Genomic DNA, 16,236 nt, shown 5'->3' on the forward strand with positions numbered 1-16,236 from the left:
CAAGTTAATTTGTCAGACTCCTGATCAGTTTGAGAGAGATGATATGGAAAGTTGATGTATAAATATCCTTCTGGCTTCCTGTTTGTCTCCTTAAACTAAGAAATAGAGACTCTGACATATCTTAAACCATATCAACACAAGTTACAATGACAGATCTTACAACAAAAGGTGAAGTTTATTGCATGGTTATTTCATCAAAACAATCCAGTGTAGACACAAAGGTCAATATTATCAATAAGGATGTATGCATTATATTGAGTGTGTAGGGGAAGAACCCCACTAACTGGAACTTTCAAGTGCACAATGATGGGAGTTCAACTGCAAGCAATTAATTGAGAATGCTTTTCAAGGCAAGTTGGAGTTAACTGATTTCAAATTAGTGAAACTCAAATATGTGCCTCAATAGAAAAACGACAGAAGGGCCAGAAGTGCCATATTCTTAAGAGACTTATACTTACTGGAATAGTACTAGTAGTTCAAATGACTGATAATTATTTAAAACATGAAGTGAGGGAAAGATCATGGACATCTGTCTTTGACAAAACCATAAGGATTTGAACCCTAGGCAGTCCCACTTTTGTAGTTGGAGGCTCCACTGATAATAACTTGCAGGCAGCTTTATATAAGGTAGCCTGCATTATGAAGCATTCACATGTTACTGGTAAAAAAATTTCCTTAAAATGCACTAAAGTTGAAGTGAGTGATAACATAAACACAGAATTTCATAAATCTGGTCTGGAAGGGATGATTACTCTTATTGGGTAAGTCTGTTCGAGCAAATGTTCTGGTGGATTCCACTGTTGAGTAATAATGATGAACATAAATTTCTCTATTTTTGCTCCCAAGAAACTTGTCTTACTGTACTCCTCTCCATCTTTTGGTTGAACAAGTTCTAGAAATCTGAAAAATGAATTGTAAACATTTTGTTATAAAAATAGGTAAGGATAGTTAAAGAGGTTTGTAAGTTTAAGGAGATGTCAGTGCTTTCTGAAAGTTTTATGGTTGTGAGATGCTGCTGAGGGGCTTAGGTATCAAGTGTTACGTCATCTTGATTGAATGACAGGAGGCACTTAAAAACTCATAAAGTTAACTGCTAGCCTTTTTAAAATTTCCTAGTAGTACATCTTTAATTTCCTAAACATTTACTGATTCTAATAACTAAAGTTTTTGATAAGCAATTAAGGATAAAAACCAGCGATATTAAAGAATGACATTTTGACGGCTCCATGCCATCATTCTCAAATTCAAATAAATACATTTCATGAGTTCATTATTTAAAACAAGTATGTGTGAAGGTCTCAATGCATATGATTAAGAAATAAAAACGATAAATAAAAGATAAAATTGTTGAATAAAATACAAGCGTGGTGCGCTGTTCAAGCAGAACTGATGTTTTCAGCAGAAGCCCTTCCTCAGCTTTTCAACACTTTATGGTGGCCAAGTTACAATGTCACTTAGTTGATAAAACCAAGTTACCTTCAGTTGTTACCCCACTGATGCAACACCACAGTTTCTTTGGAAACTTACCTCCATTGTTTACATAAATGCCTAGTTTAGTAGCAACACCTGGTAAATATTTACAGTAATTTCTTCCTGACATTTCAAATTGTGCCCCAAATGACACATTCATACTAACTTGTTATCTTTAAGAAGCTTTTTAGACATGAGTGAGGCCATAAGTCCTTTCTGGACTCCATCAAATACCATAGCAACAGTGTCAAACATGTCCACATCCATCATATCCACCACAGCTGGCTTCCCGTATCTATCAAGTAAATATGAAAGTAACAACTGAACATTAAATCTCTTAATCCTACATTGTACTAAATCTCAAAAGTAGAACACTCATTCTACTACACTGTTTATCCTTAGAGTAATCCTTCTATCAATGAATGCATTGTGCTCTGACTACAATAAGGGACACTATGTCTTTCTTTGTCTTCATCACCTCAAAGCTCCTAAAAGTGCCAGACGAATCACATCAGGCTCCATCTGCTTGGGATTTAGTGCATTTAAGAAATTGGTGTCACGATAGCGCAAGAAAGTGGAGGTCTGAGGGGATGAATCTATCAGTAGGGGCCACCTGTAAACAGAAATTAGAGGATTATTATGGCCATGTATACAGGGAAACTTAGCCATTGTAGTTTATTTAAGAAGTAGACACATTGTCTAATGTGTTTCCAAATTTTCTCACTTTCATATTTTTTCACACCAGTTTGAAATCATGAAATAAATGTTAAAAAAGACAAAACAAAACTGGTTTGAACAATTTAAAACCAAACACAAAGAGAACAACAGCAAAAATAATTAGCATTTGTTGTCTCTACCTTCCATCTGCAGCGATCTTGCCACCGATATCTCTGAACAATACATCATCGAGGTCTTTAATCATTACCTTTGTTCCCTTTAGATCTGTGTCAGCTTAAAGAAAAAGGTAATACTAAATTAGATGCTCTCATGCACTATACATTATGGTGAATTAATGTGACCTACGATTCATATCTGAAATTACCCTTCTTGATTTGAATGTACTTCTAGTGATTCGTTATACAATGGCTTTATCTCAGAAAAACATACACACAAAAGAACATTGAGTAGCCATATGTAGGTACATGCCCAATTTCCCAAATGCTGACACCTGCAGATACATAATCAAATGATTCACTTCTCTCATTGTTCATGACAACCCATAGTTTGTTAAGATAATCCTTCTCTACCAGGAAAGTGTGGATACCTCCCATCATTCACCACATGTTAATGGTGGTCTTCATGTAGATGTGTACTCATAGAGCTGTAGGGGATCTCATTGTCAACTCTTCTTTAAATGTCAATGTTTTTGTACTGAGTATGTACTTTGTACCACTTCAGCATTTAGTCACTTTTTCTAATGCTTCATTAAAAAAAAATAAATCCATTCCACACTCAGACTGTCCACAGAACAGAAAGTATCCATCCACAGTAGACCCAATCATCCACCCTGCATACAGCAGAACACGGTTATCTACACAGTCTGGATAGTCTGTCATGAGGTACAGACCTCCCATGTTCCATTTTTTTTTTGGGACACATGTTTAATATATGTATCTTGTTGCCTTCTAGAGCCTTTCATTAGTGACAATATTTTTTGATAAAGTCTGTGAGAAAAACTTTTTTCTCCTCACTTCTTTGACTTTGCACTAAAAATTTGTGACAATCAGTTGTACCATTTATTTCACGTACCTGCAGAATTGTCCTCCTTTTGATGCTGCTCTCTAAGTTTAAGTTTCACCTGTGTAAAGATTCATATTTGGTATCAGACCACCTTGAACAGACCACATGAATCAGTTCTACTGTGGTGTGAGTCACAGCATCCACTTGACTTGACACACCAACTAGTTTTCAGTGACAGATGTTACATCCTACCTGAGCTAATGCTTCTTTTGAAACTTCTGCTTTTTTCCTTGCAAGTTCAAGCACTGCCTCAGCATCATGTATAGCCTGAAATATAAAGCAAGTGTAAGTATGCACAGAAGCATATTACCTATATGCTTCTAGTATGTGTCAATAATTTCCAACACAGCTGATTTCATGTGGTTACATGTAATTTGTTCACAAATGACAAAATGATCTTCACTGGTCAACTGGAATTAGAGTATCGGCAAACTTCAACTTAAACCAATGTGGAACAAAGGTAGTTGACGTAAACACTTATCAGCTTTAAAAAGTAGTCATTCAAGCTCTGCTTGAAAGTAAAACTTCATTCCCTTGTCTAAATTGGGGTTGATAGCCCTGCCTAGCTCTAAAAACTGGCATTTAATAGAACAAGAATCATTGCTGTGTGAAATTTATAGAGATCCTCCCCTTGCTCAAAGGTACCTGTATAATATACTTGTAACAGCCAAACTATGAAAAAGGTTAAAATGAGTACTGAGGAGTTGTGTAGGCCTGTCAACTCTATTTTAGACAATTTATTTTATTGGGACCTACCTGCAGGGTTACATCATGTTTGTCAGTCTTTCCTTCAGTCATACACTTGTCATGTTCATAAATTCTTTTGTTTAGTTCACAGTGTGCTTTAGCCAACTGAGAAAGATCAATTTCAAGATAACCTTTAACATATTATAAATTTTATTTGAGAGCATCACATTCTGTGCTGTTGTTTAATCCTTTACCCCTCAAGATCTGAATCAGTCATTCTCCCTCCTTGCTGCATTATATGTTCTTGTAGATTACTTGGGAGAGTTTGATTTTGTCATGACATTTACTAATATAATGAGAATAAAACCCTGCAGCTTCTAAGCCTGTTTATTCATATTGTACAGAGAAGTTACTATTTGATCAGTTCTTGGAGCTACCAGAGTAATGTTTTACCAGATCTTAGCTGTCAGGAGAGCTGAAGTTTCGACTCAATAATTTTACATCTGAAACCCAAAGTTTTTTAAAGCTTCCTTTTTATCTAATCCAAGGCTTGACACTAACTTTTCAACTTACTAGCCAAGTGGCTAGTGACATCTTAGATTTTACAACAACTTCAGTTTATTTACAAGGCAAACTGGGTAGTGGAAATCGAAAACCAGTAGCCAAAACTGAATTTCTACTAGTCTGTGGCTAGTGGACTACCGTTAGTGTCAAGCCCTGTAATCTTGTAGGCATACCTCTTTCTGATGAGCTTGATTCTCCTTTTCTGCATTATCTAATTCCTTCTCAAGTCTAATTAAGAAATTTGGCAAAAGAATCAAAAAGGGAATCTTAATCTGTGAAGAACAAAGTAATTCTGACTTTTTAAGAAACTGATTACTTATGCATGCAGCACTGGTAGCTGTGATTAGTAGGTGGATGATCGTTCCTTAAATGCACTTATCATTGTGGAGAATTGAGTTTGAGTTGATAATTTTGAAAACTATTGTGATCAAAAGATAGGCGATAAAAAAAGAGAAAAACCTCAGCTACAAACCTACTGTTCTCTGCCTCTCTTAACTTCTTCTCTTGTTCTTGTCTGGCACTTCTATCAGCTTCCAGTTTTTCCAGTAAAACATCTGTTTGCTTGATGTCCCACTCTTGTAACACCTGTTCAACAGCTGGTAGAGCTGCCACCTGAAGATGTCCCCATTTGAGTTAGGGTGAAAGGAAAACAGAGAGCCCAAACAGATGCAACAATCTAAATCTCATGTACTATAATTATATGTGTAAAATATCAAGCTCATATTGTCTATACTTTACAAAGGGAAAACAGACATGACAGTGGGTTGGGCAAGAGGGTTGTTCATTCTAACTCAGTCTAAAGTTCTTCACAACTCCTTTACCCACCATGCTAGTATGAAGTCTGGAACTGTTTACCAACCCAGCTAAAAGCTGTTCCAAGCTTTACCTCGTTTAAAACTTGCCTAGTTATTGTGTTTCATCTGTAAAATACTTTTTCTACTTTTGCATGTATTTATATGATATTTAATACAGTTAGAGCAGATCCACATCAGCATTTGCTACCATTAATTAACCTACTTTATGAAATAAAATATGTTATGTTAAAGTTATGTTGGTACAAGTGTTCCTCTCCACATCCATGCAATAATTGCTCATCACTGAAGTGTTTTTACAAGTCATGTTACATCTTAAGAAACACTTGACAATTATCAGCAATCGTGACCTCCACTTTGGTCATTTCATTGTTTTCTTGATGCAGCAACTGTCAACTTAAGGACAGTCATTGACTTTTTCAATTTATTTATATTTTTCTTGGACAAGTCATACCAGATAGAAAGGTACAAATGTGAGGTCTACTCAAATTACAGTATTCTTACATTCGGGCTAACCAGGCTGTATCTATTGTTATTTTAAGGTGACCCTAAAAGCCCGAATGGCGAAACAGTGGAATGGTGGAAAATGATCCTAAAACATGGAGCAGTGGAAAATGACCCAAATCCTGAAACACGGAATGGTGGAAAATGACTCCAAATCCTAAAACATGGAATGGTGGAAAATGACCCCAAATCTTGAAACACGGGATGGTGGAAAATGACCCCAAATCCTAAAACACGGAATGGTGGAAAATGACCCCAAATCCTGAAACATGGAAGGGCAGAAAATGACCCCGAATCCTAAAACACAAAGCAGATGTTGTGGCTGTCTTTTAAAGTGCAATAATGCTGGTTAGAGACCAGTATATTGGCAGGCAATATATTATGGTGGACGATCTCAAGTTATGCAAATGTGCAAGCCCTGTTGCCATTTTGAGGGCGATCTTTTCTTGAAGTGGAAATTGGTCGATTGCCTCATTAATGTGTATATATTGTAAAAGTCAGTCCAGACTGCTAACAATTTCTGTGCTGCCAAAGGGAGCGAAGTTGAAAAACAAATATTCAAGCATCATTGCACATGGTTCCATGCACACAGCTTTAAACCTAACAATATGTTCACTACGTATGATGCACGATCCTTCGCAGTAGATAGCACTATTTATGCAATAGCGAAAATCAGACCTGAAAAAAATCAGGCCTGTATGGGATTCGAACCACTGACCTCTGCGATACTAGTGCAGTGCTCTACCAATTGAGCTAACAAGCTGACTGGGAGCAGGCCGTTAAGTTGATTCATAATAAACCCGTGATGATAAATCACATAGAATGAATATATGAAGTTCATATATTTTAAACTGTGGTATTAAATACGTAAATATTTTTCAGGTCTGATTTTCGCTATTGCATAAATAGCGCTATCTACTGCGAAGGATTGTGCATCATACGTATTTAATACCGCAGTTCAAAATATATGAACTTCATATGAATATGTTCACTTTTAATCCCATGGAGTATTTTTGCATCTTTGAGAAAAAGATGCTTTTCCTTCCCGTCCTCACCTAATAGCTTGATTATCACCTTCTCAGAATTGTTTCTCACCACAAAAACAAAACTATAGGATCCTCGATCCACGGCCTCTTCTTTGTCTCGCAACTACTTCCATGCAAATAATTATGGTAAACAATGACAATCCAAAGATCCATCTGAATTACACTTCCCTTTCAGGAAGGGCAATTTAAATGCCATGGAGTTGACGATTTGCAATTTGTTGAGGAACAGAAGAAATCCACCCAACAAATTGGTGAAATAGTCCCTTTTTTGTCCAGAAGATTTATTTCTTCCACTGATACATAAGCCATAAATTTCATAGTAGGAGGGTGGTGTTTTGGACACCTTGTTGCGGAGAAATTCTTCAGATTCTTCTTGATGGCTTCCTTCTGCTAATTTTCTTTTTTCTTTTCATGCCATGAGAAATTCCCATGCGCATGACTCCATGCAAACCTCTCTTCACCTAATGTTACTCGAGGCCTAAAACTTATTTGTGGATGAAGAAATGCTCGTATTGAAGGGCTTGTAATGAGGGCTTGCTCTCATGCTAGTCTAAGTTCGGAGCTGGGGCTGAATGTCATTATATTTTGAGAAGCCTGAAAATGTTCCTGTGATGTTCTCACACTTACAAGCATATGAGATCATCTTGTTTCACTAAATCAATGCAGACGTGACAAGGAAACATATGTTACAATTGTTTTTATAACATAACTTAAACGGAAAGTGCACGTTCTAAATGGTCAATCCAGTGTCCCCCATTTGCCTATGGGTGTATGCTGCTGACGTGAGCAAATACACAGACTAGTTTTTCATGTGCGCTTGTTTTTTCTGGTCATGTAGGATTTGTTAAATAAAAAAAAAACTCTTGCTACAATGTATCAATGTTATGTTATAAAACAAATGGTAAACACCACAGTGTACACTATTGAGTTATGGATGCACTTGGGAGGTCTGCTAAGCACTCAAGAAGCTAGAGTCGCTCTTGGCTATTGCTTCGCGCAACTCTTATGCTTCTTCATGCTAAGCAACCTCCTGCGTGCATCTATAACTCAATACTGTATGCTGTGGTGTTTTACCATTTTGTTAAATTGTAATGTGGTATGTCAAGTTAATTTTCACATGCTGTGCAACTTTTTATGCCATGACTAAAACTCAAGGCAAATTAATAACACTTAATTTTAGTCACACATGTTATCATTGTGGGGATGAATGAGCCAAGCGTTTGAGTGTCTTTGTAAAGAGTTTGTGCAACATGCCTGACATCTGTTCCGTGTTTTAGAATTTGGGGTAATTTTATGCCGTTCTGTGTTTTAGAATTTTGGGTTCATTTTCCGTCGTTCTGTGTTTCAAGATTTGGGGTCATTTTCTGCCATTCCACCGTTCCACCATTCCCACTTTAAGGGTCACCCTTATTTTCAGTGGAAGTTATGTTAAACAGTAAATTTTCTGACCTGTATTGCATTTGTGCCATCATCTGCTATGAGTCTAGGGTCACCACCATGCTCTAGAAGGGTCTATCGTGGTTCACAAAAAGATAATGTTTTCACAACATTTTCATCCAGAAAGTATAAGTTGTGATGGTACAAACACACTGGACACCATTACCAATTGATTTGGAATTACAAATTGATCAACAGAGTAATTGTGTGAAACCTTAATTCCCTAAACCTCAGAGACATGACTCCCCAAGAGATAATAAGACATTTCTCTAATTTATCGTTTGGAGAATCTGGTGTTACATCCAAACTGTAACCCTTCCTTGAATGTATTCAAATACACTGAGAATCTAAATATTTATCATATCTGGGAGGGAAAATGATGCACTAATGTAAACATTCTTGCAAGAGTTTTTTCTGACACACCTGAACAGCCTGAAGATGTCCACCAAAGGCAGCTCGCCACAGTGGTACTCGTTGATATCTTCCCCTGGAATTCAGCATGGCTCCTCTCTGGATCAGAAGCATTATTGTTGCCACATGGCCCCCTCCTGCTGCTTCTGACAAAGGGGTGTTGTTGTTTGCATCTTCACAGTCCACAAGAGCCATCTGATGCCTAGCTATAAGTGATTGCCGTGCAGGTTCAGATAGGTCGGATCTTTTGGAGTCTTCTTCATAAGTCTGAGAAAAAAAAATACAGAACATCATGGCTTTTAAAGCATGGGTTTGTCAAGGAAGCATATAGATTTTCAAATTAGTTGTTTGTTTTCAAGGTTAGTGAACCATCTGCATTCTTTTTGGTTCCATTTCCTCTATTTAAATAACTATTTTTCTTATTTAGTTATCAAAGCTAATATCATCTGGTTTCTCTAATGTTAAGGCCAACTCTTACAGGACAGAAAATGACACAAACTATCACCTTTTAACTTGTTTAGATTTATGTAGATATCCCCCTACAGAGGACTGCAGCATTTAACATGATTATGAGGTATCTCATTATTTAATGAGTGATATTTTCTCTAGATTTTTTTTTGTCTCTTATCTAAATACTCATGAGAATAGAAGCATTTCATGATAAAAACACAGTTTTGATGGACATACCTCGTCCAACACAGCTAAAATCTCATCACTATCACCATCGAATGCAGCCTCAAGTATTCTAGTTCTCCTCTTTGCCTCCTCTTTCCTCTTTCTTCTCTCTTCTTCCTCTTTTTTCCTTTCTCTTTCTGCTTCTTCTCTCTCCATCTGAACCAGCTTCAGCCATGCCTATAACAAGACAGAGGAACAATAAGTAACATGTTCAAATTAAAACCTGTTTCGTTGGTTAAGATTACTCTAACTGGAATGATCATATAATATGTGACGAATGGCTATTGCTCGAAACATCAGCTTTTTAAATCTTTATGGTGGCCAATTTACAATTTCATCTTAGTTGATATAACCAAATGACTTTGTCACCCCCACTGATGCAGCACCACAGTTTCTTAAGAAACTTGCCCTCTTTATTCACTTCCCTTACAGTTAGTTCATCAAGCATCCCTTGCAATTTGCCTGTTGCCATTCATAGTCTTGAATGAAGAGGGACATTGTGAGAGTTACCAGTAGGTGTCTTGCTCACAAACACAACACAATGACCCAGCAGTCACCTTCCAACCCACCATGTCTACCACAACTAGTATGGTAGATTGTACATATGAGCACACCTGCACAGCTGTTGAATTTCATCCCTTGGACCCCAGGACCTCACTGATAACTTTCACTAAACATCAACTTCAGATGGTGCTAAGAAGACATTAAATCTTAGTACTCAACACACATTTTTCTTTTCAGCAATATAAGCTGACTTCAAAATTTGAAAAAGAAAAATAATAGTATACAGGACAAACTGGTTTCGATGAATTTGCTCTGTAAGCAATGTTACCTGTTGCTTACATGTCATAGTAACATTTCTTCTAGATGATATAGGTCAAAATATCTGCACCAATCTTGTATAGTACAGTGTTCAGATTGACAAAGAGAATTGAATCGTTTTGCCAACAAATGTCTCTCTGTGAGAGCAATCAGAGTTTCCACACATAAAGGGCATAGCTAAGGAGGGTATTTTTCTCAATGTGACCCTATTCTTTCATGAAAAAGTAAGATTAAAAGAATAATCTGGCTTACTTCAAAAATTCCACCAACACAAACCAGATAGAAAACTTTCCCTTTAAAATCCTGTCTTTACTTCTACATATAAGCTGGTGCACTGTTTGTCCTCATCTGTTTATTTGTTTGTCTGTTTGCTTTTTGTTGGATAAATCACTTTTATCTACCTCCTTCTGAATCTTGTCCATCAACTCTTCATATTCTTGTCTTTCTTTTTGCCTTTTAACCATTTCCTTTTTGGCCAAGTGTCTTCTGACATATTTCTGAATAATTACTGCAGAATCATCTTGCTTTGTCCATTCCTTACCTTGAGACTTAGAAAATAATGTGAGCTTTTATACATCAATTTACTCTGAGGCAAAAACAATAGCAGCTGTTTTAATTCAGATTTATTTCCATCTGGTGTATTCCAGAAATTGTTATTTACATGGAAAGTTTACAAGAAGTGAAAAAAAAAATTGACACCAGCACCTAAACGTGATCATTAGTATGACTGTACACTAATAACCATAGGCCCCATCTCCTGCAGGGTTAGGGGTAGGAGACGTTAATTTCCCATGCACGAGATTTTTATATTAATCAATCGAGCTAATTTGTTTACAACGTCAAGGCATTCTCTTATACGCTAAAATTTCCCACAGAATGTAAAGCTCTCTTGTCACCATGGAGACACCCCGGATAAATTTTACTATCTGCACTAACCCAGTCATACCTTTGATAATGCGGTGTTCTCCTTGCCTTTGACTTGCGTTTTGTTTGGAGACGTGCTGCCCCTCTTGGTCGTGCTCCCCTTGCTTCCGGCAGCCCCTGGTCTTAAAGGTGCAGAACTTTTTTTCTTACTTGCAGTACCTCTGCCTACACCAGGCTTTTGTGTAGTAGTCTTGGGGGTGATCTTTGTTGGAGGAGATGGCTTCTTTGGAGGCATAATCGGAAAAATGTTTAAATATTGCAGGCAATTTATTCCTGTGTCAACCCTACGGTCCCGAAATAATTTAATTTCGATCGACACTGAGACATTCCGCCGACCATAATTCTACCATGTTTGTCGTGTCGCAGCTAACTAGTCCCCAGTGTTGCGCTGTCACAGCGACGAGGACTTGAGAAGTCGAACTGTCACGGAAATGGTAACCGGAATGACTGGCCAAAATGTCGAAAAGACGGATGATGATGATGGGATTTTTACCCCTAACGGAATACATGGTACAGATGAAACGGATCTTGCTGCCTCGAGGCTCAATCGCCGTAGCTATGTTCATTTGGAATCGGAAAGAGTTCATATCATTTGGGATCTTTTCGCCATAGGATCCATCTTGACATTCATCGCAGATATAACCACCGATGTAGTAGTTTCCGTGCATTATTTCCTTGATGGAAAATATCTTTGGTTTGCTCTAACTTTAGGATTTGTAATTTTGTCTTCCCTTGTAATGCAAATATTTTCTGCCAAATGGTTTCACGAAGATGGCGAATATCAGAATTGGTGTACGTACTTGATGCATCTTTTTCAACTGGGTCCGATTGTCAGGTAAATCTATCATTGCGAACCCTGAATATGTTTTCATACATACAGGCAAGTTTTAAAAAGCGGTTCTCGAACTATGTGGTTTTAGAGCACGTTAGTAAGTCGATCGTTCGTCAGGTTACATGGGCGTGGGCGGGATTTTTTTTTTTTCACAAAGTCCATCACGTGCGACTGTCAAAGTATTTTTTTTTTATAGGAATGCCAGGATGTTTTAGGATGATTATTTATTTGCAGGCGATCATTGTTATTGAAGGCCCGACGAGGCGAACGATTTAAATTTCATCTATTTAATTTCTATGTAATGGAATACTTCTTCCTACCAGACGGGAAGTTACATTTTGCCTTAAACCCCCAAAGCGTTCTGAACTTTTTATTTAAAATCAGACACACTTAACGTATGTCTTAATCAATGGAGTTCTTTGAATACAGAATAACATGTATTTGATAAAACTAAAATTCAAAATTTGTCCTCCTTTTGTTGACGAGAAAGCCATGTGAAAGCCAGAACATCCAACTTTACCATGATTCAGTCGTTGTAGAGGAAGGGTAGACATAGTAGTTTAGTTATTTTTCCCGAGATGGCTGCTTGGTTTATTTTTTTGTATGAAAAGTGTCACTTCATTGATTGATTGAATAGATGACTCATATTTTGTGGCTTGATTCATTCTTCAGATACTGGCGTGTCGTTAAAACTGGATGGCGTACTCGTCAACAAAATTCAGCTAACACTGTCAATGTCTATGAAGTTTATCTGGCAGAATGGAGAGACATAACCATGTTAAGACTGTTTGAGTGTTTTTTAGAATCTGCACCACAGTTGGTTCTTCAGCTTTTTATTATGGCTCACAATAAGCGATTTGATGCTGAGAGTGATTGGTTGACAGTATTTGCCGCTGGAAGTTCTTTAGTGTCTCTTGCATGGGCAATTGCAGCATACTACAAAGCTCTCAGAGACTTCTTAGGACAAGGAGAAAGCCACTCATGGGTTGGATTCTTTCTTCAAATAATTTGGCGTATGTGTATGGTGGCATCTCGAGTTGTAGCACTGGTGTTATTTGCCTCTCACTATACCATTTGGCTGTTTGTGGTGGTAGCCATTCACTGGCTAGTGATGACAACTTGGCTAATTTTCCAGAAAACTAGATTTTGTGTTGATGATAAAGGTATACGTCATCTTTGTCGAGAGTATTTGTTTGATGCTGTCATTGGGTTTGTGTATATCTTTTGTTTCTTCAACATCAGGGAAGGTATGACCCGTATTCGAGCAATTCCTTACTATGTCGTTATGTTGGGAGAAAACACTGTTTTTGTAGTGATGTGGTATCCATTTAGAACACTTTATGGAGACATTGAAATTGCTGCACTTAGTATCGTCTGGGGTGCATTTGGAATAGGACTCCTGTGTATGATTTCTTACTATTCTTTTTACCATCCAAGTCTTCCTGTGAAGGGCATTTGTGTGAAGAAGACTGAACTCAATTTGCAAGAGCATCAACGCATGACAATTTGTTGGTGCTGCTTCTGTGAAATCACAGCCAGACAATCCACTATGGAAGAAAATAATGATAAATGCAGACTAGCCATTCATCAGAGACCTTTTGAATCTACAAGAAACAAAAAAGCTACTCGTTCATATGGAAGCTTACCAGTTGATGTGGAAATTTTACCTTGTATGTCAAGAGAAATTCATTCACCAATTTATTTAAATCGTCAAGAACCAAGCAATGGTGAGATTACAGGAATGCGGGGAATGTATGCAAGGTCCTCATGGTTATAACTCTTAAAATATTCTTCTGTGTGACAAAGCTCGTGTGATGACAGTGTTAAGTTCCTGTTTACCTATGGCTCATTTACTGCAGACAACAAATTAATTTCTTTCTAACTTATACTATAGTATAACATATAGTATTAATGATATACTATAGTATATCAGCCTTTATTCTATAGTATAACAGTTATTAAAAACTGGATCATTGGATAATGCAATTCAAGACTTTTCATTGGCTTAGCCATTATGGTATATGAGCCAATATACCATAAACTACGATAGGGTGAGCATACGTATAAGCTTAAAATTGAAAGGGAGCTAAAAATTTAATAAAATTTATAATTTAATGTAGCATTTTTAATAAAACAATTATTCCACTGGCATTTGTTGGATATGAGATGATTATAGCCAACTCGGCGCTACGCACCTTGTTGGTTATCTATCATCTCGTATCCAATGCGTGCTCGTGGAATAATTGTTAACTATATCATTAACTATAACAATTTTGATTGAATTGATTCTGGAGTTGAAAACTCGTTAACCATTTTTTATGGATGAATTTTCATGAGAAATTATTGTTTGTGCACCAGTTTAGATCACAGTATATCAGTGGAATAAGAAAACAATTTACCATGAATTGAGTGATATTTGCAGCAATAGTGGCACTTTAAGAACTTGGAAATCTTAAAACAGTTGCCACACAACAAAATATTGAAAAAAGGAAAGGTAATTTTCAGCCTTGTTGTGGAAAATTTTAGGTTCTTCAAGTGTGGTTTTAAATGGGGCAATATACTTGCTGGAAATCTTTGTCAGTCTTGAAATTGAAATTCTACCTATGGGCAAAAGTCCTAAAAAGAATTACAAGGTTTGGGGTGAGTGGAGTGGGTGAACTCCAGTCTGCTTAATTTTGATAAGAGAGTTAAGTGGCTGAATTCTTGATACATTTTTGTTAGAAATCAATTATATTGAAAAAGTTATTTCAGTTGTCATATTTTTTGAGATTTAGGAATGAAGCATCCATTCATGCCCAGTACAGATTTTAAAATCTGAAATTATTTTTGTTTTTAATTGTAACATGACATATTCATCACTCTGCCTTGGAAAGATCCAGTGATTCTAGTGAATATTATATCTATTAAAATTGAAGTGGCTGCATAGTACGTCAATTAACTTTGACATGTGTTCAACTTACCTGTTGCTATTGACATGTAAATCCATTCTGGTATAGGTTTTGGAAATATCAAAGGAAAACTGCATAATAAACATCTCAGTGTGAATTTTTGCCACATTATTTAATAGTTGTGTATGCATAGTTACGGTAGCGTATATGGTTAATTTTTTGAAAACAGTCCCAGAAGTCTGCACTTGGTCTATTAGCTTTAAGAAATTAACATTAATCAATATGATTACTTTAAACTTTTCCAACAATATAGTGATATTGGTAGGGTGTGTAGGATGTTTGGTGTTAAGCCTAACAGTCTAGGAATCTTGGCATGAACTTATCCTCTTAATTGAATACATAACAAAATACAAAGAAAAATGTTTTGAGCACGGATGTGGAATATTGAAAGATATCTTTCTTTTGTCATGAGTGTGGGACAAAGATTTGAACTCAAACTTTCCATGTCTGAGAGCAAGGACACGTAATAAGTTGATAATGTAACAAAGGCCTTGGATACAGTTTGGATCATCAACATTGGAAGTGTCTTATGTAGAAAGACAGTTAAAGAGATGGTACCTTATTAACTCTATGATTCAAGAAAGCTCCTTTTTGTGATATGAAGCTCTTTCACCTAGGGTAGCAGGATCACAGATGTCTTACGTGTCTTGAGTGGAGATAGGGTAAGAAGATGGTAAGCTTGGACAGTCCAATAAAGAAAAATGTTGACCGAAAATCACTATATATATGACTGATATAGGGTAAGCTTGCAATAAGTTATTTAAAATGTGGGAAATCTTTGTTTTCCTTTGCAGATATATTTCAAAAGCGGCCTGGCTGATTTCAAACCAAAATCTTACTAGTGTAAGCTCATATGTTTTAATTTTGTATGACTGTCTTTGTTGACTGTTGTATTGAGAGTTTGGACAATTTATTTATTGTAATACTGAGATGCTTGTAGATATCTTAAAGTTATGCAAACAACACGCAGGAATGCAGATGGTTGGTTGCATAATGACCACCAAATTTAAATTTCACCCGTTAAATTTTGCTGACTGCTGATCTTACCATTTGGGGTCTCCTTGGACTGGTTTGACCAGTGAATATTATATTTGAAAATTTATGGAGATGTGTTATTTATTTTTAAAGAGATGTCAATTGTTGGAATCATTTCAACATCCCTGAAGATTATTTAGAAAAATGAAATAAAATCTGTCAGAGTGGGATTGCTGTATTTTCCTCAGCCATATTTTATCTCAACCATGATATTCTCCTTAATTTTATTCCAATATTAAAAATTTGCTTAGCAATATCATTTATCATAACAAAGTGGATAGAGAACAGGATCTTTACTTTTTTAAATTGGTTGAAAGGATCATTGCTTC

At 36.6% G+C, this 16,236-nt stretch overlaps 2 protein-coding genes across 3 annotated transcripts; one reads left to right on the top strand and one right to left on the bottom strand.

Moving 5' to 3' along the window:
• Positions 1–156: 156 nt before the first annotated feature.
• Positions 157–11,327, bottom strand: LOC111334685 (IQ motif and ankyrin repeat domain-containing protein 1). 2 transcript variants are annotated; one of them, XM_022940502.2, is made up of 14 exons: positions 11,115–11,327; positions 10,570–10,716; positions 9,359–9,523; positions 8,684–8,938; positions 8,273–8,335; positions 4,934–5,073; positions 4,635–4,689; positions 3,967–4,062; positions 3,403–3,477; positions 3,220–3,268; positions 2,328–2,421; positions 1,949–2,083; positions 1,637–1,765; positions 157–900 (listed from the first exon to the last, which is right to left on the bottom strand). In XM_022940502.2, exons 1-14 carry the CDS (start codon positions 11,325–11,327, stop codon positions 723–725), a joined length of 1,794 nt encoding a protein of 597 aa, XP_022796237.2. In that variant the 3' UTR covers positions 157–722. The 2 variants fall into 2 exon arrangements, with proteins under 2 accessions (XP_022796237.2, XP_022796238.2); XM_022940503.2 differs by lacking the exon at positions 1,949–2,083.
• Positions 11,328–11,523: 196 nt separating this feature from the next.
• On the top strand, positions 11,524–16,077 carry LOC111334687 (XK-related protein 6). The gene is made up of 2 exons (XM_022940504.2): positions 11,524–11,927; positions 12,597–16,077. Exons 1-2 carry the CDS (start codon positions 11,524–11,526, stop codon positions 13,699–13,701), a joined length of 1,509 nt encoding a protein of 502 aa, XP_022796239.2. The 3' UTR covers positions 13,702–16,077.
• Positions 16,078–16,236: the final 159 nt, after the last annotated feature.

This window comes from Stylophora pistillata, chromosome 13 (genome assembly GCF_964205215.1).
Source record: "Stylophora pistillata chromosome 13, jaStyPist1.2, whole genome shotgun sequence".
NCBI classification, from domain to species: domain Eukaryota; kingdom Metazoa; phylum Cnidaria; class Anthozoa; order Scleractinia; family Pocilloporidae; genus Stylophora; species Stylophora pistillata.

Excerpts from the sequence above, each read along its gene's own strand:
- LOC111334687 (XM_022940504.2), top strand. The coding sequence starts at position 11,524 with ATGGTAACCGGAATGACTGGCCAAAATGTCGAAAAGACGGATGATGAT. Across the intron at positions 11,928-12,596 it reads CAACTGGGTCCGATTGTCAG|ATACTGGCGTGTCGTTAAAA; the intron begins GTAAATCTATCA and ends TTCATTCTTCAG.
- LOC111334685 (XM_022940502.2), bottom strand. The coding sequence starts at position 11,327 with ATGCCTCCAAAGAAGCCATCTCCTCCAACAAAGATCACCCCCAAGACT. Across the intron at positions 5,074-8,272 it reads ATGGCACAAATGCAATACAG|GTGGCAGCTCTACCAGCTGT; the intron begins GTCAGAAAATTT and ends GGACATCTTCAG. Across the intron at positions 3,269-3,402 it reads CAAAAGAAGCATTAGCTCAG|GTGAAACTTAAACTTAGAGA; the intron begins GTAGGATGTAAC and ends ATCTTTACACAG.